The sequence below is a fragment of the Lichenostomus cassidix genome, chromosome 2 (assembly GCF_008360975.1).
Source record: "Lichenostomus cassidix isolate B80296 chromosome 2, HeHo_3.0, whole genome shotgun sequence".
Taxonomy (NCBI): Eukaryota; Metazoa; Chordata; class Aves; order Passeriformes; family Meliphagidae; genus Lichenostomus; species Lichenostomus cassidix.
This window is the reverse complement of record NC_139482.1, coordinates 34,887,189-34,911,261: the sequence shown is the minus strand read 5'-3', so window position 1 is coordinate 34,911,261 and position 24,073 is coordinate 34,887,189. Positions and strand designations below refer to the sequence as shown.

The 24,073-nt window shown below is 35.0% G+C and overlaps 1 protein-coding gene across 4 annotated transcripts in view; it reads left to right on the top strand.

Annotated features, from left to right (window-relative positions):
- Positions 1-24,073, top strand: part of ANKRD28 (ankyrin repeat domain 28) — a 121,608-nt gene that overhangs the window by 78,799 nt on the left and 18,736 nt on the right. For all 4 annotated transcript variants that reach the window (XM_085051035.1, XM_085051036.1, XM_085051034.1 and 1 more), the window contains 13 exons: positions 942-1,142; positions 1,792-1,879; positions 5,014-5,156; positions 6,219-6,431; positions 12,186-12,264; positions 12,676-12,790; positions 13,200-13,282; positions 15,660-15,723; positions 17,022-17,090; positions 18,628-18,768; positions 22,001-22,112; positions 22,754-22,780; positions 23,673-23,747. In XM_085051035.1, coding sequence (XP_084907161.1) covers positions 942-1,142; positions 1,792-1,879; positions 5,014-5,156; positions 6,219-6,431; positions 12,186-12,264; positions 12,676-12,790; positions 13,200-13,282; positions 15,660-15,723; positions 17,022-17,090; positions 18,628-18,768; positions 22,001-22,112; positions 22,754-22,780; positions 23,673-23,747 — 1,410 coding nt within the window. The remainder of the gene's footprint in view (positions 1-941; positions 1,143-1,791; positions 1,880-5,013; positions 5,157-6,218; positions 6,432-12,185; positions 12,265-12,675; positions 12,791-13,199; positions 13,283-15,659; positions 15,724-17,021; positions 17,091-18,627; positions 18,769-22,000; positions 22,113-22,753; positions 22,781-23,672; positions 23,748-24,073) is intronic.

Genomic DNA, 24,073 nt, shown 5'->3' with positions numbered 1-24,073 from the left:
GATTTATTATAATATAAATAGGATCAATAGTTACTTAGCATTCTGCTTGTAGCTGAGAATAGTGCCTTGCTATTGTACCACAGTGTAATTCAAAATCTCTAGTAACAACTTGTGGTAACATGTTTTAAGTTCAAAGTGGTAATCAATTATTTGTGTGCTCAGTGACTGAGTTGGCAGGCAGCAAAAGCAATTAGGGAATCGTGGGAAGGTCACACAGCTGATGCAAAATGTAATATTCATCATCTTGTTGATACTGCCAACATGTTTATTTTTTTATGCATTCCAATTGCATGCACATATTTTAATGAGATTTGTTTATACTGCTGTAAGAATTATAGTCTTATTTATCAAATTTTCACAGCTTGTACTTTTAACAAAAGGAAATGAATAATCATTTTGAGAGATGGAATTCAGTGCAATATTTTAAACGGTTTTCAGGAGTTTTGCAATACTGTATGTTGAAACTTCTTGTGACCATGCACTCTTTTATCTGTGGTTCTCTAAATGTACACTTAATAATCTGTGTTTTGCCATTTGTGGATTTGGACAGTTGAAAAATTTTGCTTGGCAGATTGATGAAAATTCATTATCAGTTCATAGCACTTCACTAATCCTTGGGTAGGGATTCCACTAATGGAAGAAATCCTAGAGTGGTTTATTAAACTTTGGAAATCAATTGTGATGACAAAACAGTTTTCCATGTGGCTGAAGGAACTGGATAAAAGACCTGGAAATGGTTAATTTGGTTAAATCATTCCATGTCCTTGAGAGTATCCCCAAGTTTGGATTTGTGATAAAGTACAAATTCCAAAGTATCCCAAGGATTATGTTTGCAAATGAGCAAATTGTAAAGAGTTGTATTCCATGGTACTGTCCTTAAATTCAAGGCTGTCATTTCCAATCTTTACTATGTGGCTTAGTTTTTCTGTAAATGCTTTCAGGATGCTGTTCAGGTGTTGCTAAAGCATTCAGCAGATGTCAATGCTCGTGATAAAAACTGGCAGACACCCCTACATATAGCAGCTGCAAACAAAGCTGTGAAGTGTGCTGAAGCTTTGGTGCCTCTCCTAAGCAATGTAAATGTGTCTGATCGAGCAGGCAGAACTGCATTGCATCATGCAGCCTTCAGTGGACATGTTGAGGTAAAAGTTAATTTTCTTAACTTGCTTTCCACTCATCATTCTGTCCTTCATGTTTCTGATGTTTCATTTATGAGTTTAAAACCATTTCTCCTCCATTCCCTCAAAAAACTCCAACCCCTGTTTTGTATGTGAATTTGGTTTTTTGTATGCATCTCTGTGCAGAAAGGTTGTGGAAAATAAATGTTACATCATTTATTTGGAAGGTTATTACAGTGTTGACTTTTCTTATGGTCGAAGTGAATTTGTCAAGTGAAATTAAACTACTAACAGGTAAAATTAAAATGGAAAAACCAGGATATTTTTCTGCTCAGTAAATAGTGAACATTGAATACGTTGTCACTGAAATGTGGAGGAAATACATGTAATAAGCTCTAACTCACTAGTCCCTTAATAATAATCTGAAAATTTGAAAGATTTCATTGCTTTGCCATATTTAACTGAGAAATGTTTTTCTTGACATCAAGTTTTGTATTCTTTACAGTCACTTCATTGTGACAGCCAGTTTTTTCAAACTTATGGAATATTTAAAACCCAATACATTTAAATCCTCTGAAAACACATAAATTTTTGTTTTCTTCCATAATTTTCTTAGTTGAAGCAAAGTTTTCCATTATGAATAGAAGATTTCTCTCCTTTCTCTTTATCTCAGATGGTCAGCTTACTGTTGTCTAGAGGGGCCAATATTAATGCATTTGACAAGAAAGACAGACGAGCCATACACTGGGCAGCATATATGGGTATGTACATATTTCAGGTGATTAATACTGTAGTAATAAAAAAAATCATTTCATGTTTAGTGTTTTTTCATACTTGTAGGAAAAGTATTTGCCCTTTAAGCATTGAAGTTATCTATGTCTGCCAAAAAAACAGAAATGGTATAGTTTAAATTGCCTTGTAAATGTGTATTTTGTGGTGAGGAAAATCAACTTGTTGAAAAAAAGAAAAGTAAAGTAAGTAGTTTTGTTCTTTAAAAAGGAGAAATTATGTTCTTCAGTCAGCAAGTCAGTCACAGGTGAAAAATTTTGCAGTAATGCTAAATAAAAAGTAAGCAGTTAATACAATGGGTACCTAAAACAAAGGATCATTACAATAACCTTGGAGATTTTGTTTTCAAAGAATATTTCATCTCTGAAACTAAAATTCTTGCCTTGCCATTCTTATTCCAGGAGCATATAATTATTGTTCTCATAGTCTTGATCAATGCCCTGGCAATACTGTCAGAGTAATGTTCTTCCTTGCCTTTCATCAGACTTGAAAATAATTGAATGTGCCAGTGAATTATGAAGTGATCATCACAGCATTAATGCTCTTAGTTTATTATTTGAAGCTGGATGAGATTGTGTTTCAGGTACTGATATCAGTACTTGAAGCCCAGAAGTTAAAGAACAATCTTCGGTTTTGATTTAATGTTCTTTGCAATGTTTTGCATTAGCATTTTTAATGTACGTATATCTGCAAAACAATGTCTCTGACAGTCTGTCCAGCCACCTTACTGAAGGTGGTTATTTGAAAAATTTTGTTGAGTGAAACTTGTGCATGAAATGTCAGAGAACTGACAAGGGTCAGTGAGAGGCCAGAGACATCTTCTGGCTTGTGCTTGCCTAGATGAGAGAAAAGTCTTCAGTTTTTCACATAAGCTACATTTATTCCAGTTTTAATCAGTGGTATTTTGTAGGCTATTTACAGGAAACTCTTAATGAGCAGTATTTGGGCAGGAAAAATGTAATTTAACTGATGTCGATCTACCTAAATATCCTTGTAGACAAGAGAGAAGTAAAAACTTTCGGAAGTGTTCAATCAAAGAAAAAAAGTTATGACATCTCACAATTTAGAGCCATTGTACATTGCTCTAATTGTGTGGAGAAAACCTTAAAAGCTTTCCCACCATGTAAAACTGACTATAAAATAAAAGAGTTGTGCTTTTCGTCACTCTACTATAAATAACTTTCTAGAGTTATATCCATTGTTTCGCTTCCTTCCTGCTTTTCACCCGGCTCCATTGCTGTCCGGCTGCAAAGCTGCGACTGAAATGGACTTACGCTCCTGTGTGCCAATGTTACCCTCACTGGTGCACCGGGATGTCTCTGCAGCACTTCTCACATCAAGTACCTTGCTCTTCTCTTTGAGAGTCTTCCACTGATCGCTGCTTGCCTTTTCAATGAAGGTCAGGGGGGTTTTTTTGGTTTTTTGTCTTCTTTTTAAAGTTTTTTCTGCCACTGTTCTGTTCACTGTTTCTATTCCTTTTATTGCTTTCAATATCTTTTGTACTTCTGTCTGTCATGTAGGGCTTGTTTTCACTCTTGTCCCCATTGTATTTGGGTCAGATGATGAGTATCATGTTTGCATTTCTCTTTCCCTTCTTTCCTACTGTACTGAGGTAATAAGGAAGGGAAATATTTTTGTGGCACTTCACATTGCACTGGTAAAGTCTTACAGTTTTGGTTGGTACAGATAGGTGAAATGGTGTTTTGTATGCTGTTGGGTATGCAGCATAAAATAAGTATCACAGTGTCTGAACGTTTATAAAAGTAGGCTTTGTCTGTATTGCTTTGGGTAGGCACTTCCTATTCAAACTTTTGCAAATTCTCTTCACTGCTTAAAAAGCAAAGACCCACACTCTTTGTGAAGCACTTAAACAGAAAGCTGGATTTGATAGTTTTTACTTAGATGTCTGACTGGGTAAGTATAAACATAAATATTCATTGTGCCCTTCACCACTTTAACTAAGGTAAAGGGTGTTACTTGAAAGGTAAAACGGAGTCCCACATGTGTCTGTATGGGTCAGTTACGAAGTGACTGACCAAGTGTACAAAAGTGTACAAAGACCAAGTGTATTGTGGTCTGTTAAACTTGTTACTCGTGTACTTCTTTATTCTGTAGACTTTGTCATGGCTATCCCTGTGTTTTCAGTGATGACTTGTTTGGCAGCTAAATTATCAATAGGGCAACAATGGCAGATATTCAGTTACCCTATTTTCATGGCTTCTTAGCAGGCAGTGTCACAAGTGCCTACAAGCGGTGGAGGAGCATGTGGGCGTGGAAGGGGAGAGCTCACTGCCCTTTGCAGCAGTGGTGGCTGTTGGTGTTGGCATCCCTGGCCCAAAGCTGGCAGTGAGAGCTACTGCCCACCACTACAGGGTTGGCTCCCTGCCCTCTCTTTCCTTTTGCACCTGGAACTTCCCCTAGGTCATGCCTTCCTCATGATCCTAACTCAACTCTTACTCTCCTTTCATTGTCTTAGGAGAGCTGTTGATACTTTTAAAAGGCTGGTGTTCTTCACAGACCATCTGAATCAGTCTTGAAAATAGAGCTTTGCTAAATCCTGTATGATGTGGCTTAACATTTTAAATGCTTTGTGGGTAAAGGAAGTTGGATTGGGGGAATATATTTTTATGTGAAAGTAGAATATTTTCTTCTTTTCATATTTGCATCTGTTTTTCAAAATTTCTGGCTAAGATTTAAAAATCTTGATGGGTATGTTTGGAATTGGGGTGATGGTGGAAGATTGACAGTCACATTGTCTCTAATGTAAATTTGCAGTAAATATTTAATAAAGTTACTTTGCCTCTCTAGTTCTCAAGTCTTTAAAAGTCCCTTCTGTGAAAGCAGAAGACAAGATTATGTTTTGTGTGTACAAATTTATTTTTATTCTATAAATGCTATGATTGTTGGGTGTGGTGTGTGGACATAATTATTTAATGTTGCTTTTATAGTTCATGGTAGGATTAGAAAACAAGAGCAATTCTTTTTTCCACATTAGGTGCAAAGGAATAATGTCTTGATCATAACAATTGTAGAATTATTCAGTTTACAAACCCATGCTGGTTAATAAAAAATGATGCTTCATTTTATTTATTATTTTTTTTTTTAGGTCATATTGAAGTTGTTAAATTACTCGTGACCCATACAGCTGAAGTGACATGCAAAGACAAGAAATCATATACACCCTTACATGCTGCAGCATCTAGTGGGATGATTAGTGTAGTCAAATATCTTCTGGATCTTGGAGTTGATGTAAGGAAAAATAAAACTAAGTGGGATATATTTTTTTGTATTGTTTGAAATGCTCTTGTTAGTACTGAAGCACCCTGCTTATTTAGGGACAGGTTATGATATAATGAAAGTATGTGAATGAAGATCTCTGGAAACACTACTTTTTCTTTCATAAACCCTCATTTCTTCATTAAGAGAAAACCTCCTTAAGAGCCTTGCAGATTTTGCACAATAATTTGAAAATAAATGTGTATTTAGTAGGGCTTTTTGTTTATTTGGTATTTCTTGCTCTTAATTCATTGGACTGGAAGTCAGGAAATAGGAATTCCGATCCTAGCTTTGCCACACAATAATTTTTGAAGTGCAGGAAATTAAATATTTTTGCTTCACTTGGTAAAATATAGATGGTACTGACTTTCCTACATGACATAAATTTTAGAAAATATTAAAAATTGTGAGAAACTTCAATACTACAGTAAGTGAGGCCATATTAATATGGAAATGCAAAATAAATTAAAAGGTTCTATAGTACCTGCCTGAAGAAAGTGTGTTAACAGTAAACTGTGAAACAGTGTAAGAAATCTACATTGTGAATCACATTTTAGTCTTGCAACCCAAGCTCTATATTGAGAAGCAGATCAGAATTCAGTATCATGTTGTGTACAACAAGAAATTCTGTTTCTATATGCACATACACACACACAAAAACTCTCTTTGGCCTCTGTTTTTAATGATAACTTGCAATGCTGGTTTATAGGTTGGTGCTATGCTGTGTATGTAGCATCTGTGCAAATTGCCACAGTTGATATTTTTGGCATGTGTGTGTCCTCTTAAGTTGCCTACAGGAAACTGGTGTGGAGACAATTGGAGGAGGTTGGCTCACTTGTAAAGCAGTCATACTCTTCCCCAGGACACAGATCTCAATCAAAATGCTATATCCAGAACTTGCTTTTAATTTCCGGTTTTGAAGAGTTCCAAAACATAATTTCATTACATGAGATTTTTTCTTTGTTAGGATTAAATGCTGCATTAAGTACAACTTTTTGCCTACTAACAAATCTTGGATTTTTTTTTCTCTGACAGATGAACGAGCCAAATGCCTATGGAAATACTCCTCTCCATGTAGCTTGTTACAACGGGCAAGATGTTGTAGTGAATGAACTCATAGACTGTGGTGCTAATGTAAATCAAGTGAATGAGAAGGGGTTTACACCTTTGCACTTTGCTGCTGCATCAACACATGGAGCATTGTGTTTAGAGCTCTTGGTCTGCAATGGTGCAGATGTAAATATAAAGGTAGGTATATCCAAAGCCATCCATTCATGCTTAAAAATGCTTTAAACTTTTTCAGAGGTTGTTTTTTCAAAAATACTTGTTTTGATAACATGGAGAGGTTCCCACTGATAGATGGAGTATTTGTATGAAAAGTACTACAGTGACACTGAGCCAGTAGGTTGCTTCAAGAAACTTCATCTGAATCTGGAAACCTCAAAGGGATGTATTATATAGCCCAAAAGGATGAAGAAGAATGACAATAATGTCTGGTCAATCTCAATTACATTTAAATGTCAGAATTCTGTGTGGTTTGTTTTTTTTTTCCCCTAGTCTAGCCATATAAGTAAGAGCACATAATCTGAAAAAATGCAAAAGTACATGTTTTTCTTTTAAATAAGTAACATGAATGAAATCAATAATATTTCAGGGAAATGCGTATGAACTGGCTAATTACTGGAGTAGTTGAAGAGGTGATAAGACCTTAAAATCTAATTTGTCAGGGACATTTAGGAAGGGTGTATTAAAAATACAAATATAACTAGATAAAGCCAGTGGAAAGTCTTAAACAGCTGGTGTTTTAATTACTCCAGCAAAATTGTATGAGCAGAGTCAGTATATGTTTTACATCTCTACTTGCTCACAAGTGTTTGACTGCAGAATATTCCTTAGAATCCAGCCTTACTATAGGTAGAATTTAAAACAAGCAAGTTTCAAAGGAAACTACAACCTATATTTTCTATGGTCTTCTCCAGTGTGTTAGGGTAAGGTCTTGAGAAGGGTGTGAGAGATGTGAGACCTTCTGTTTTGTATTACACTGATTTTTACTCTAGTAATGAAAACTTCACTGTGTTCAGAAATATTTAGTGGCAGTGTCTGGTGTCTTGGCAGGTTTTAGGATGTGGGAAGTGGGAAGTGGGTATATGGAATGAAGGGTCCCGGTGTTCCTTATGGCAAAATGTCTGGTTGTCTGAACTGTCACCCACATGTAGTATGAAGAGAATTATCTGTTGTTTAATTTCTTGAAAAAAGTGGGGAAAAAATCTGCTTAATAGGTTTATGCTTGAATTTCAGCACAATCTATGCCGGAGGTGAATGTTAGAATAGCTGCCATTTCTGTTAAAAATCTTGGGGTTTGTGGTTCACTTCATGTAAGCAGTGATTTTTGCAGTGATTCATGCTGATTTTCAGGTAACTAATTCCAAAATGAAGTTTTATATTTATTGTTAGTACAAAATTCATGGCCAACTGAAAATTTGGGAGTAGTTTAAAAATAAGCTCTTTGATGTGGAAAAATCCTAAATGTATGTTCCCGCTCACTGTTACATATATTTAGATGTTCAGCTCATTTGATGAGCTCATTTGTGGAAAAATTCATCACCAAAGTGCCCCGCAGAAGTAAGGAGCTGTGTTACAGGGTTTATTGCCAACTTATCCTAAAATATCCAGGTCACAGTCCATTTATTTTTGTTGCCAGCTTTCTGCTCTGCATAATGTCCCAGGCTGCATATGACTGACTGAGTGTTCAGTGTTGCAGCGTTGGCTGACTTTTGTCCTACATTCTTGATACGTCATTTTTCAGTGAAGTGTGGTCTGCCATGAAAGTAGTCCCACAATGTTAAATATACTAATGACTATATTCATATATTACTCACACAAATAAGAACAAAGGAGAGCTTATAGCACCTTCCAGTACCTGAAGGGGACCTACAAAAGAGGTGGAGAGGGACTTTGTGCAAGGGCATGGAGTTATAGGACATGGGGAAATAGCTTCAAACTTCGAGGGCAGTGTTAGATTAGATGGTAGGAAGAAATTCTTTACTGTGAGAGTTTATTACTTCATACATATTTCTGATGCAGAAGAAAGAATTAGGCAGTACTCCATTTCAGAAACAGCATTTGTAAGTTTAGCTCTAGGTTGGTTGTAATTAAAATGTATTGATTTAGTGCATATTGAAACTCTTAAGTGCAAAATTAAACAAGTAGGGCTATGTAGGGATTTGAAGCAATTATAGCTTGAAACCAGCACTTATCGCCTGTTTCCTTATCAAGGTATTTCTGTTGTAATTCTGTTAGTAGCATTTCTGTGGATTTATACCAGCATGACTGAATTTGGCCTGCAAGTTTGCACCTGAAGGCGTGAACAGCCTTACTTTGCATATGAAAACTTAGCACTTGTACTGTTGAAAAGTGCAAGAACTAAGGCAAAAGAAAATAATTTCCAAGTCAACTTCTACTTCCCTTGAAAGGCCTATGAAGATAAATTTTGGATTTAATTAAAAGAGCAATCCCTAGAAAAAATAGAATATGTTGGGTAAATAAGTATGAATTGTGTATTTAAAATGAGATGGAATTAGAGTGTTTTTACTAAATATTTATTGAAACCAAGCCTGTTCAGTTTCCAGCTACTGAGGTTGAAGTTCAAATTAGTTCTTAAAATGGTTATAAGCTCTATCTTTCATCATAATTACGTTGCTTGTGTAAGCTGATTCAGTCATTTCCTCCCATGTGCAACTGTTTCTGTGCTTTTAGAGGTAACAGAGTGGATGGTATTATGGATGGTAATCTGAGTGCAGACTAGACAGTACTATTAAAGCATTTTGTTCTGTGGATGACTTAGTGGGGAGAGCAAAAGGGAAGCACTCTTATTCTTGATGGCAGATAGAGGGTAAGTTCTTGTGCATATCTGTGAGTGCTGGCCTTCTCTCAAGAAGGGATTATATAGAAGAAGATAAGAGAACAGTACAAATACGTTATATGCTTATCACCTCTGGACATAATTTCCTACTTGTTTTCATAGCCTTGTCAGTGTCCACTGTAGAGCAGTGAATCTTGTTAAGTATTGCTCATTACTGCAGCACTCCCTCCTCACCATTCAGGATTTCCATGCATGGAAGAACACATTGAAATGAGTATGTAATGGGACAGAATTAATTGTTTTATGGACCCCATTGCTGCTTGAAAATTCAGTGACCTAAATAGAAAAAGTTTTGTATTTCCATTGGGGGTACTAGAACATAAGAATTGTTGCTAGGGGGAGATTTCACTTGGAGGAATGCTGCAACATGATAGACCCACATTTCCTTTCCCTCAGTGAAGCTCAGTAGTCTGAGTACAGTTAATATGTGAGTAATCACTCAATAGGACACCTTGTGCTGTGTATTATTTCTGTCTAATAGCAATTACTGTTCTTAGCAAATTTTGTGCTGAGTATTTAGTGGATATGTTTTCTCTAGTGGTAGAGGAAATTTGGGTGATTTCTTTCCTGCTGCCACGTTTAGCTGAGTTTCAGTGAAAACAAAAGTTATCATTAGCCCATAGCTGTCCTGTCATGTGCTGTGATCCTGTCTGATCTTGTTAAATCACACAGCTATAGTTAGCTTGATGTTTAGATAGAAGACCTTACAGGCCTAAAGAAAGGGAAATTGAAGCAAAGTTTTGAAGATATCTCCCTGCTTATGCAGTCCAACCTCCTGGCATCTCAGGAAACAGTGATTTGCTTAATAGAGCCTTGATATTTTATTCCTTAAAGAAATAGTTAGCTACTGCTTCTGATCCTGTATATCCTTTCCCAGTGACAGTGTCTTAGAACGGAATTCTGAAAGCAGTCCTATACCTAGCAGTTCAGATTCATCATAGGAATTGTCTTCATTTAATTTTATATGTATGTTATATATATGTATATATGTATGAATATATATGTTCTATGTTTATATGTTGATAGACAATTGTGTGTTGTGTTATTCCTGGGCTGGACAGGAACATAAGAGTGTTAGACATGAGAGAGGCACTCTCATAAAATACATTGTCTTAGAAATCTATGTGCAGTGCATTTTTAAGTAAATTTGAACAGAATGAATCTAAAAATCTCTTACTGATTGTACTGTGTTTTTTTCATTTATAATTGGAAAATGATTTTGTAGCTTATTTTGCTGTTCTTTGCAAGATCTTACTGAAGTTTTCTTGTGAGGATTCTCACTTAACCACAGTGTTCTTCAGTCTCTAATACTGTCATGTTAAACCATTCCTATGTCTTTGTAAGGTGCATTATTAGATCTGTGCTTTTTCAGCTCCATCTTCTTCCTCTTTCTTTGAGATACAGGTTTATCCCATCTAAGCCAGGGAGACTGCAGGCTACTTTTATCTGAGCCCTGAGTCTGTTAGTTCACTAAACTTATTTTATATTATATGTTTTCTTTAAATTAATTGGTTCTATAGATTCTTCAGGTTAAAGGATAGAAGTAAGGGGGAGAGTCACCAGTTGTCTAACAGTTGTTTTAAAGTAATTGGACACAGAGACTGTTCATAGTTGGATAAAGAGATAAGAAGTAAACTGTAGGGAGAAAGATGAAAGAAAATCGGAGCACAGAGATTGCTTGCGGAAGTTGTCACTTATGGTGTGTTTGCTTGGCCTTTTCTTAAGGGCTCCAATGACAGAATTAAAATTGATTGTCTAATTCCTCAAGAGGATTTAAGCCCCATTTTCTGTGTTTATTTCCATCTGCTATGGATATGTGGATGTTGTCTTTTGGATTATTTATAGTCAAAGAAATCTGCTAACTGGAAGATATGGAGATAACTTGACTTTCCTTATCAAGTGTTTTATTTTTCAGTCTAGGTCTGAGAATACAGTGTTTCATATAATTGTGTAGTTATGCTGCTCTGGGCAGTGACTTAATGAAAAATTCCATGTCTACCCCTAAAAGGGTCTCCAGCAGACTTTCAGTTACACATCCATAGACCCAGGTCCATTTGGTGTCAAAGGGAGAGTAAAGGTGGGAAGACACTTTTGCATATGACAGCAATTTATGATGTTTCAGTACATACATTCATGTCATATGTTTCCCCTACCATCTTTGTCTAATTTAACTTTTGTATTTTGTGAACATTTCATACTCTTCAAAGCCGTCATTGAAAATGTAGATGTGGTGTATATGTGCATTCAAGAGGCCTTTGATTTTCTGTGTCATGTTTGCAATTTTTTGAGTGCATGTGTAGGAGCATTTTTCTGAAGTAAATCTTTCCCATTACCTTGATAAGTACGAGAGGAAAATCATTCTAAAGTAATAACAAGAGAAAAAATGGGTTTGTAAGTGCATTGAGATTGAGCTGTTAAAAACCGAAGTTTCCTTATGCATTACTGTTGGCCTGCTTCAAGGATGTCTTTACTGGGTCAATGACTAAGTGCACATTTAAGATGTGCATTTCAAATGTATAGTACAAACTAGGGTTGAATAGTTCTACCCTAGGATTACTTGTGGTTTATGAAAAATTGCTTACAAGCATCACTTTACAGAAATTCCCACAAAACACATGAGCTTTGTAACGTGTTGTCTTCTAATATAATAGGTAAACCTGTCTACTAAATACAGCTACTTTCTTTCAAGAAGCAAACTTAAAGCATTGTTTTATTTTAGCCTTGGCAAGGAGAGAAGTTGGACATAGGCTTAATGCTGAAATTGTGTGCTGTCATCATCCTGTTGAGTTATTATCTTAAGGACTTAAGTGTCAGTGAGTGGGCATCCCTGAGTTGTCACTCGCAGCTGGAAGAGTGACTTAAGAGCAACTCTTGTGAAGAGCTTGCTGTGTCATGCTGACTTGTCATTGCCAGCATCTGTCTGGCAGAAGAGCATAGAAATTATTTTAAAAATGGAGTGTGGGGAGGAGAGAAGAAAGAAATGTCCATTTTTTTGTTGCTTGTTTTTTTGGTGAATTCTGATGAATTGCCGTTACTGGCCATAAGTAAACACAAGATTTTTTCTTTTTTTTGCTTTCCAGAGTAAAGATGGGAAAACACCTTTGCACATGACAGCAATCCATGGTAGATTTTCAAGATCCCAAACCATCATTCAAAATGGTAAAAAGGGGGGGAGTATTTTTGTCATAAGTTTTCCAGTTTGGATATTTTCATCCTCTTGAATTGGTAACAACATACAGTTTTTTTTCATGTCCAGTGTCCAATAATATTGGTGGAGTCTGGCATATACGTTGTAATGTTTAATAACTTACACTGATGAACCATGCCATTTTCAGAATGCAGGGACATATATAGATTTGTTTTCCATAACTCAGGTTGTAGAGAGTTTGTCCCATAAGGTTACATAATAAAATGCTTTTCTCTGCCACTGAAATCTGTATAGGTTTTTAATCCACAGTAGTCAGTCATTGACAATTAAGAACGTGTTTGAATGGTCATCAGTGCTATTTTTCTAACAAAGTATCTGCATGCCTACATATACCCTTAATTAATAATTACTTTGTATTATAGGAGCTGAAATAGACTGTGAAGATAAGAATGGAAATACCCCTTTGCACATAGCAGCTAGATATGGCCATGAGCTATTAATCAACACTCTGATTACGAGTGGTGCTGACACTGCAAAGTAGGTAACTTTACTGACATCTATGCAAGCTGATATAATTTAGAAGTGTATTTATTAGACTAGTACAATTTTTAATATCATCTTCAACTTGAAATAGGAAATACTTTGTATATTATCCTGTATGGTACTTGTGAGTAGCTAGTCGGTATATCACAATTTGTACCAAAACAAAGAGAAAAAGGGTTTTCTCTAATGTATTTGAAGTAAAAGCTGTGAAAATTTTAATAGGCTGTTGCACTGACAATGCATGCTGATAGCTTGGAAGAAAGTGTTTAAGATGTGAAGTTAGCTCAGTATTCTAATTAGGTGGTTTGCTGAACCCACCATGCATGTGCACTTTGGCACACAATTGTGTTTATTTTATTTTAATTGTAATGAAACTGTGATACCTGATTATGGTGTATCTTAGGCGGGGTATACATGGGATGTTTCCTCTCCATTTGGCAGCATTAAGTGGATTTTCAGACTGCTGCAGAAAGCTCCTCTCATCAGGTAGGATACTCTTTTAAAATCTTACAAGATGCTTTGTACTTAATTTTTTATTTCACAGAATAGTTTTTAATTGAATCTTAATTTATTGATACATAGAAATCCTTACAGTTTATTAGTACCTTGGAGCCAGTGCTTGCTTTTTAATGGACAATCCACAGTTAAAGTGAATACAAACTTTTGCAGACATAAGTAAAAAAAAAAATCATCCAAATTGTAATAGCGCATTTGTGATTTCTTTAATACTGTGTTTGTGTATTTCGAGTTGGCCATAGAGGTGGGATGACTGGTTGAGACCATAATGAAACTTCAAGGAGAAAGGTTTATAGTCTTTTTTATTACTTCATGGAGCATCCAATTTCCCTTCCATGATGTCTTTAGCTTAATACAAATCAGTCTATTCCTATCTATTCCTGTAGTGGGCATCTACTAGCTCTGAAGACTCTGTGGACTGCTACATTAAGAAGCTGATGCATTGGTAGTATGTTGTTAATCAAATGCAATGCAAATTGCACTTTTCTTTCAATGTTTGACTCCTCCCTGAAGATGCTGGATGAAGATGTTGGAAGGTCATTACTTCTCTTGTTGGCCAGAATCTGACGTGAAGATTCTGAGCTCTTTGAACCATTGTAATTTTGAGAAAGGAGGCTTGTGGAACAGAAGAAGAATAAGAATAAACTAAATGGTTCTATATTAATCTGAAGACACTTAATGTTTTTTGAAAAAGATAAGTGGGAAGGAGAGGGTTGGGGAAAAGGAACAGTAAGAAGTTGCTTCCCCAGCTTTATACTGTTTGTTAGGGAAGCTTGGGAGAGGAACGAGAGGAATGCAACTAAAACTACCTGCTGGTAAAGCTTTTTATTTACTGTCCTGCCATGGGCAAGCTTGCAAGGATTCACTTCAGGAAAGAACTGTCCAGTAGTTGACAATATTTCAATTGGATGTGTTCAAAATGAGGGATACTGGCTCTTTCTCCTTTCTGCATATGTTGCTGTGCTGGCTGTGCCCTTACTGGAGATTCAGTATAGTAAAGGAAACCATGTGAAAGACTTGCAAGGGGTTTCTGTGACTTCTACGTGAGTTGAGAAAACTTGGATGCAAATCTAGCCTGGAGCAGATAAGGACTTCAAGAGCATGCTCAGCCTTCAGGCTAGAAAGACTAGATACTGCTAAGAGCTTTTAGGATGTTCTCTTGGTATGGGGATTGGTATGTGCAGAGTATGTGTTCTTTCTGGGGTTAGGAGATGTCTCCTTTATGTAAAGGTCTCTGATTTTTAAATTCATTAACATTCATATGCAAACCCTGACAAAATGTCACCAGTCTGCCTGACACCAGTACTGAATGACATTCAAGTAGTTAGTGATGGTAGACAAGCAACTTAGGGATCTGGAAAGGCATCCAAGGCTGTTCTTCAGACCAAATCGATAAACTCTCTTATATTGTTTGTTGTACAGCATTGCCTGCTGAAGTGGGAGAAGAACATAGTGGCACATACAAAACCTCTTCTAGGGGATATGGAGTAGGCAAATAGTCTTGAAGTAATTGCACTCTTGACTAACACATCTTGTGTTCATTATTTATTGTTGAACAGTTCTTAAAAGGGGAAAAGAAAAAAAAAAAAGCCAGCATTCCCCAGGACCACAACTGGAGATTTAGGAAATAAGTTAGATTACACAAGAGCAAGGCTCTTGTGAGAGTATGGTAGTTTTCTCAAACCAAAAATGTAGCTTTGAAATCTGATTTAAATAGTGATCTTTGTGTCAAAATACGTGGTCAGATATGGAATTGCAAGTTAAAGTTTGTGATCTTGGATTTGAAGTTCCACCGCTGAGCCTTTTTGGAAAGAGAAAACTACAATGTTCCGTAAAGTGCTCTTCTGTAATTAACTGCTATTTGCAGCCATCACTGCAGCTCACTGAAGTTCTTTCTTTGGGACTAAAGCACTAAACTCAAGGATAAAATTTAAGTAGCTCCTGTGTTTAGTAATATTGACATCCCCACAAATTAAAACTCTCTGCACAACAATGATAAATTCTATCATATTCTTAAATTTTCATATTACTTGCATTTATTTTATATTCAGTAGTAAATTGCACTGAAATATTAGCAGGTAAATAGAATGAGAAAGAACACAGCCTCAGTGCTGTGTTGTCTTTTACTTGTCTTTTACCTTATCCCTTTCAGTTTTATTTAAATGCCTGGTTTTCAAAACATTGTAAATAGCAAGGACATGTTTAAATGAAGTAATTTTTAATGCTTGAGTGCTTTTTGCAAATAGATGTTACGTTTGCTTAGCAAGCATTTCTCTTAATAGCAGATGACAGCAGTTTTGTGAAAGGTGATGTTACATAATGATTTTACAAAACGTTTGCTTTGTAGGTTTTGACATTGACACACCAGATGACTTTGGCAGGACTTGTCTTCATGCAGCTGCAGCTGGAGGGTGTGTAAAGAAGCATTCATGCTTTCATATTTAGTGTTTCTTTTTCAATTGCTGATCATTCTTGATCTTTTTTCTATTATTTCCTCTCTGCTTTTCCTGCCCTCTCTCCTTGGAACTTATGTAAACATGAAAATAATTTCAAGATGGATTCTATCTGCAAACAAAAAAAAATTAATAAAGTGTTCAGCTTTATTAGTCATTGCTGGAGTACAGTGTCCAAGTATCATCAGCCTTACCTTAGGTTTATGTTTGGGGATAAACTGATTTTTTTTTTTTAAATTCCCATGGATGATGATAAAATTTTTAGAATTTACAGCATTCAAAGATGGCATGCCCACCTCAGATCACTGTGGGACATGAGATAGAGAACAGCAGCTTTGGGAAATTGATTTTTACGAAATCCATAAATAAAAGGTCAGTCTGAATAAACTAAAGGCAATAATTAAATTCCAGAGTTTAGGTGGATGAAGTAGTCAGAACTACTTGCTCATCACTTGAGTTGTGATCCATATTGATTATTGTTATTGTATTGTAGGTTTTCTATAGCAGCTACTCAAAATTGCCTGGAAGAATTGGGTAATAAATTTCATGATACACTTTGTGGGACACAAGAACTCCATGATATTGATATTTTCATTTTTCTGTCTGAATGTTGTTCAAGTAATACTGTTAAGTAATCATTCTAAGTCAAAAATACTTGATAGATACATCCTTGTTGCAAGTGATTAAGGTTAAGATGCTGTCTTTTCATATAAAAACCACATGATTTGTGACACATTCCCTCACTCATCTCCAATTTAGGAAAGTTACCAAAATAGTGTTTAAATAATAAACAATATAGTACATCTATTATGATAATATTTTATTGAAAATTGATTACACTAAAAAGTAAAATATATACATTGCAACTTACATTTGGCCTTAAAAAAATACCGTAAAATCTTTCCTCTGTGCTGGTAGCAAAAGCATGTAACATGCAGATATTAGTGTTTGTTTATAAGAATTGAATTTTTTATTGAATTAGGTTCATGTTTATGTGCTTTGTGCATGCCATTTGGTCTCAATTAAATTTATATATAGGGTCCTGAAATAATTTTTATTCTTTATTGGTTTAGTCCAGCAATTATTAAGTCTATTTTACATACAGAAATGTATTTATCAAAAATTTCATATTAAAATTCAGTTCCATTAAAAATAACATATGAGATGTACATGTATAGCAGTTCTGATATTTGTAGAAGCCAATATTAAAGAAATAAAATTTTACAATCACGAGTAATAGTGCATTAATTTAATAGGAATTTGGAGTGCCTAAATCTTCTGCTAAATACTGGTGCAGACTTCAACAAAAAGGACAGATTTGGAAGGTAAGACATTCTAGATTTGTATATTGTAAAGGACTGTTAAAAGTTCTGCAGAAGCAGCTTATTGATATGTGGCCAAGTCTGTGTTCCAGTTTAAAGGTTTTTTTATTGCATGATGTCTCTAATAAGCTGTTCCAGAGTATGTTATAGAAAGTCACAAACATATTTTGTTAACTGTGTTTTGATAGGTAGGTGTTTAGTCTTGTTTTCAAAGACTGTTTCATACTCAACTGTAATTTTTATGAACCTTTTTTCCTTAAAACATGGATCTAATGTGTTTAAATTTCTCTCATCCGAGGACATTACTAATGTTTTCCTAATAATGGATTAGTCAAATCTATAGATCTGTTGCTATTTCGAAGATTTGTAATTAAAATACCCAGTATTTTATTATGATTACTTCACCTTTTTCCCTTCATGATATCCATCCCTTTCTGTTTCCCTTTTTGAGCTGTGAACTCTTTTGGAATGACATTAATTTCTATTTTTAGTATAGGATTATTTAAGTTTAGATGGCAGGATCGTGTAGAATCTCACGTCACATCATGGAAAATATGATTTTCCAGGATGTGAACAGAAGGAGTAGGACTTAAGGAAAAAGTTATGGATCCAAAGTTGTATTTTGCTTTAAAATCCTCTTCCATTATTTCCTGAGAAAGGAACAGCTATCTGTCACAACTTTTGTCATAAATGTTGGGGCTCCTTGTTGGTTTGGATTTTGGTTTAACATTCATGTTATAAAGAGCAATTATTTTAGGAGATGGAAAATACTCGTTTAAAATGGAGAGGAATGGGAAAAAGACATTTTAAGGGAAAGAGCCTGAGTATCTCCTCAAAATCAAGACATTTGTAGCAGCAATACCTTTTAAAAATTGAAAATTGAATTCTGAATCATCTTGGTCCATTTCAAATTTTAGCCAAACTGGCATATTTAGAGAATTGTTTTTGTATTTGAAGCTGGGATAAGTTCTCTCTGACATTATACATCAGTACTAATATTTCATGTTTTTGTTATAAGAAGACAAGGTACATTTAACAGTGCCTCTGCTATGTCAGTATAGTTAAAAAGAAGTTATAATGTTTTCCTCTCTTAGGCAAAATTATGATCTGTTTAATAAACATGTCTGTTTGCGCAATTGTATTTTATTTGTTCTATGTTTAGTTGTTGTGCAGTTTTTGATTTGTCCTTATTTTTCCACATGGCTTAGAATTACTTAACAGAAAATAGTGTTTATAATGTAAAATGGATTTCCGTCTATAAGTTGACACAAGAAAATTCACATTAGGTTTCCTTTAATATAGAGTTCATGCATATTTTGGCTGGCAAACAAATCCCCTATATATTGTTCAGCATTTTTAAGTGGTCCCTAGAAAATGGCCCTATTCTTTAAGAGTACTGTAATGATGCATTCTTCACCACAAAAACTTGTTTAAAAATATAAGGAGGATTTAAGTTTCACTTTATTTTGCTTTTTCTGTCTTTATAATATTATTTTGCTGTTATTTACCATTGTACTTTTTATTTAAATGTGTACTAAAGAACTCCACTCCATTATGCTGCTGCCAATTGTAATTATCAGTGCCTGTTTGCCCTTGTGGGATCTGGAGCTAGTGTGAATGACCTTGATGAGAGGGGTTGTACACCTCTGCACTATGCAGCTGCATCAGACACAGATGGGAAGTAAGTGGCATGCTTTGTACTAAAGCCTTTCTCATTAGGAACGTTTGACTTGTGAATTTTGTGTGTGTTCTGCCTTCAGATTTGCCAAATACATTTCTTGTATTTTTAAATATTAACTTGACAGTGGTTTGTGCATTGTATATAAAACACATAATGTAACAAATATTCCATAGGAAAAGAAAGAACAACAGGAAAATGTATTGTAAAAATTTTATGTCCCAATGTCCTAATTCAGCAATTAATTGGGAATAGACTTTTTAATCCCATCTGCTGTGTAGTGTTTGAGTAAATGTCTTTTATGGGGTTACTGAGTTAGTTGTGGGCAGTAGGGCCGTTTTGCCTTAATCAAATTCTGATGCAGAATGGATATTAACTTGACATTTCAATACAAGATGCTTTATCTATTTGTTTTTTGAGTAAACTAGAGTTGTAATGCCAAACATGACTATCTCTTGATAGTGTAAATTTTTATGATGTAGTTACACTGTTATTAATGAAATGCATCCAGAATTTTTCATAAATCTACTGTTTTCTTATATATGTTTATTTTCTTATTAATGGTTATATTTTACTTACTTATTAATGACTTAGATGCTTATATGCAAAGTGCATAGCACCAAACTGATGAGTTTACTTAAGCTCCAGACATTGTATATATTGAGGAGCCAAGAAGAACATCACTTGCTTGTGCACATATGCACATGCAGGTCATGGTGTGCTGCATCACATTCCACAAGCACACAGTGACACCTTTCCTGGGGAAGTGCTGCTTCGTGCCAAATCATCTTGTTTTAGTACAGCACCTTTTAAAGGGAGAAGTAACAATAGAAATGAGGTGGCATATAACTTACAGATTGGGTTTTGAACACAAAGTAAAGAATACTTTCACGGCCATTAAACTTAGATTTGAAGAATATGCCTTTTTTTGTGTAAAGCCAAATTTCAAAATTAAATTGTCTGCTGCTTTTTAGAAATAATTTCAATTCCTGCTGGAGCTTGCTGAGATAATTTTACTTTAATTGCCCTCTTACAAGTTGAGCTAGGATTAATTTTAGCTTCACAGTTGCTCTGAAAACCTCCAAACCATAATGGTTCTTCAGATGACATCGTTTTGCCATCTGTCTTACAAAAGGCACGAGCAGGAATGATGATAATACTGCAGAGCTTTGTGAGGTAACTCAAAGCATCGTCTCTGCAGCCTACAGGCTGTTGCCCTTCTGATTAACATTAGGGTCTCTGGAAGAAAGGCTGCAAAGCAGAATGGCCTGAGGGGAAGCTTTTTATATTGATGCAGCAAGATGATTAGTAACAGCTGGAAAACCAGTACTGCTCAGCTCATTCAAAACAGGAATGAAGTTAAAAATTGTTACTGGAGTTGAAATATAAAGCCTGGAAAAAAACATGTCAGGAAACCATCTACATAAAATTCCAAAGATATTTAGGTGTGTTTTTATCGTCTTTGTTCAGACGTCTTTAAAGACAGATTTTACAGAGAGGGTTGTTTCAGTTGAAAATTATTTTCCAGTTTATTGCTGTTTGAAAGTATTTCTTTTGTATCTTTAACAAATGCTTTTTGTCTGGAACAAGCACCAGTAAGCCTCATTTTGCCAAGACTAGAGAGAAAAACGTGATTTCAGAATGGGGTACAATAAGCAGCATCTTAGGGGAGGAAAAAACTCTGCTGCTTCTTTGTTAGAATTTTCTAATGGACAGTATACCAATAAATATATGGGAAATAAGTTTAATTTATCTAGGCTTTCAGAAAGTTTGATTCATCTGCTTTTTAAGAGACCTGTTGAGGACAGTTAAGTATGCAAAAGATGCAAAGTTAATCTCTCTCCTGAATGCAAAGAAACATCAAAAATAATCATCTGTTTTTTCACTGGAAAGATTGGGTACTTGAGGATTTTTAGTAGACTTGGCTCCATGCAACATATTTCGTGTATTTTATAAATTTAGGTAGCCAAAGCCAGTGACATATATCATTTATTAATGAGCCATGAATGTTTACACAAAATTACTGATTCAAATTAAAAAGAAAGATAGATGATTGGACAAATGAAATGTGATAACTGTAATTCTTGCTTAATGACACAAACTGATTTGTCTTTGGGTTCTTAGAAATCTTATCCCATTTTAATTCAAATAAAAACATGCAAGCACAGTTGTCATTAATGAAATCCAGGCATTTGTTTATTGGGCAAATAAAACCTGAATTAATTGTTTCAAAACACAGATATGCTTTACAAGTAGCTTTCTATTAGATATACTGAACTAGTTCTTACTTACATCTTATATTGCATATGTTATTCTTTAAAACTCAGCAAATTTTACCTTTTTCACTACATACTAAGTCCTTTTTTATGTTGGGCAAAAAATTATGGAAGTGAGAGTGTACCTCTGATAAATAAGTATTTAGCAATTCCATAGAGAAAAATGCATGGTGACCTGTTGTACGCTTCAGAAAAACAAATGGCTTCACCAGTAAGTTCAAGGTCATGATAATGACTTTGGAACATGTTGCTGAAATGATAGACAACATAAAATTATGAAACAGCAGAGTGATTGCTTGCAATCTTTTGGTGTACGCTCATGGAGTCTCTTGAAAGCAGAAAACCAGGGAGGGAATGAGCTGACTTGAATCCCCTATTTTCCATCCTCCTGGCTGTCTGCAGTTGAAACTGGGCTGATCATGTTCTGCCTTATAAAATTGTCTAATGAAACTAAGGAATGGTAGGATATAAGTAGGACATCAATTGAGTATTTACTGTATAAATTAATCCCAAAAATGGTGGCTGGTAGTGTTACTCTTGTATGTTACCATGAAGAACTCAGCTACTGCTTCTCCTCTTCTTTCCACATAACGTGCAGAAGAAGGGACTAATGCAGAAAAAACATACAAAATAGTAATCATTGATATTAGCAAAGGTAACTGCAATTGTGTTAGCTAGGAGGAAAATAGCCATGAAATACTAATTTTAACCAAGTCAGATAACTCAGAAGATGCAGGATGTCTTCAGAGAAGGATTCTTTCAAATTTTGAAGCTTTGTGATTGACCTTTACGTTTGATGTAATGAGGTAGGTTTCTCTAGTCCTAGCCAATATTGTACATTAAATCGGTGTCCCTGTGTGCTGTATTCTATTTTCCAGTTGAATTGGAACAATTTATCACTTAGCATTAAGTTGAAATTCAGCATTTAGATACATGGTTGCATATGTCAATTTGAATAGGTGCCTGGAATACTTGCTAAGAAACGATGCCAACCCTGGGATCCGAGACAAACAAGGATACAATGCAGTTCATTATTCAGCTGCTTATGGACATCGCTTATGTCTTGAATTGGTAAGAAAATGTATCATAGATAAAAGGTGTAACAGCTGCTGTTACAGAATGTGATGGAGAGGCCAGGAGATTCCTCCACCTTGGCTGTCTGCTGAGTCAATACTGTTTTTCGGCCTCTGTGCAGATAAATTTAAGCATTTGGTATTCCTAAAATGGAAGCAAGGTGAGGAGCTGAGATGCTAGACACTGGCTTAAAACGATGAAAAATTCTCAGATGAAGAGATAACTAGTTGCAGGTGTGGAATATTAGTTTTGGTTTGTTTCTTAATTTAGACTACACTAATACATTTTTTTGCTGGTGGCTGAAATAAAATAACCACAAGTTTTCCCATTGAAAACTGTTAAGAAATTTCATGAATGTCATTTGAAAGGTGCAAATGAAAATGTGGGGAAAACCTGTAAAGAAAGGGTGCCTTATGAAATAGTTCATGCAGTTACAGTAGCTACTGGCCACATAATAGAATTTCAGATAATAAAGCTGTTGTTAGTTTTTTATTGCTCCCTTTGTAAAAATAGGTATGTTATTTGATATACTGTTATCAGTGTTGTTATAAGTGTTATACAACTTCAGTACTTTTATAAAAATTGCGCTTTATATTCAAATGTTTTCACACATGAATTCTGAATGTTTTTAATTACAGATTGCAAGCGAAACGCCTCTGGATGTTGTAAGTGTATTATTTCTCACTTTTTAAGTACTACTATACAGCAAAAATGAACACATAGTTTTAAAAATACTGCTTATTTTTTAGACTTATTCAACCATTTCTTCAATGCATGAATGTATTATTTAATTTCAACTACAATTTAGATTTAATTGGACTTTAGAATTTAAAAGAGAAAATTATTTTTTGAGCCATGTGTTTTTTTACTTAAACAAGTGCATAACCATGATATGAAAGTGTGTTGATGAAAATGTCATTTGAATGTATTTGGTGTCCTTCAAACACTTTGAATGTTTTAATTCTACTAATGTACTCAATTAAATATGGTCTTGAAAAATACCCAGAATTAAAACTTTGGAAAACATCTGAAATTCACAAATAGAAATTTATATACATAGATATTTTAATGCTATAATGCTTTTGCTTTTTTTGAGCCTATTTTTTCTCTCTGAGAAATGTTTCTCTGGTCTGAAAAATCGATCCTGCCTTCTGTCCTTTCATACAATTTTCACCTTCTCAAAATACTTGGCTGATGTTTGGGGTTTGTTTTTTTTCCTACTTCTGCTGCTGTCACCTGTCCTTGTCTTCCCTTTGTATTCATCTTTCATATTGCTACTTCAGAAAAAAAATTAATTTTAGTTTAGTTTCTGATTGAATTATTGCATTATTATGCAAAATTAAACTACTGGGCTTGGAACATGAATATGGGGACCATGTTGCAATTGATTCAAACTCTGTAAAATGTTGAAGATCAGGAGATCTGTAATTCTGTACTGTTCTTCCTATTTTTCCTCCTTTATTTTTCAATCTGTGTGTATAGGGAACTGTAGCAATTATTGCTGAGTGTTTTCAAAGGTGAGGGTTTGTGCACTCACTCTGACTTTCTCTCTTTAAGCTGATGGAAACATCAGGTACTGACATGCTGAATGACTCAGACAACAGAGCGCCTATAAGCCCGCTGCATTTAGCTGTAAGTGTTTAGTTCTTTAGTGATGACAGCTCATCTGCTGGCAAACAGTCATTGCATAGGTTTATTCATTCTGGATTTTTCCAAAATAGGTTAATAACAATATTGAAAATGCAAACATATGTGCTAATATTCCTGAATGAGGTATACAGGATAATTTTTACATTTCACTTGAAACTTGCTTCATGGAATAGCTTTCATGTGCAGTCTTCTAATTAAAATCTATGCTAATGAAACTTAAGACTTATTCTGTAAGTAATTATGACTTTTTTAATCATTACATTGTTTTACTCTCGTAATTGTTTAGCATGAGAAATGTTTGTCCTCAA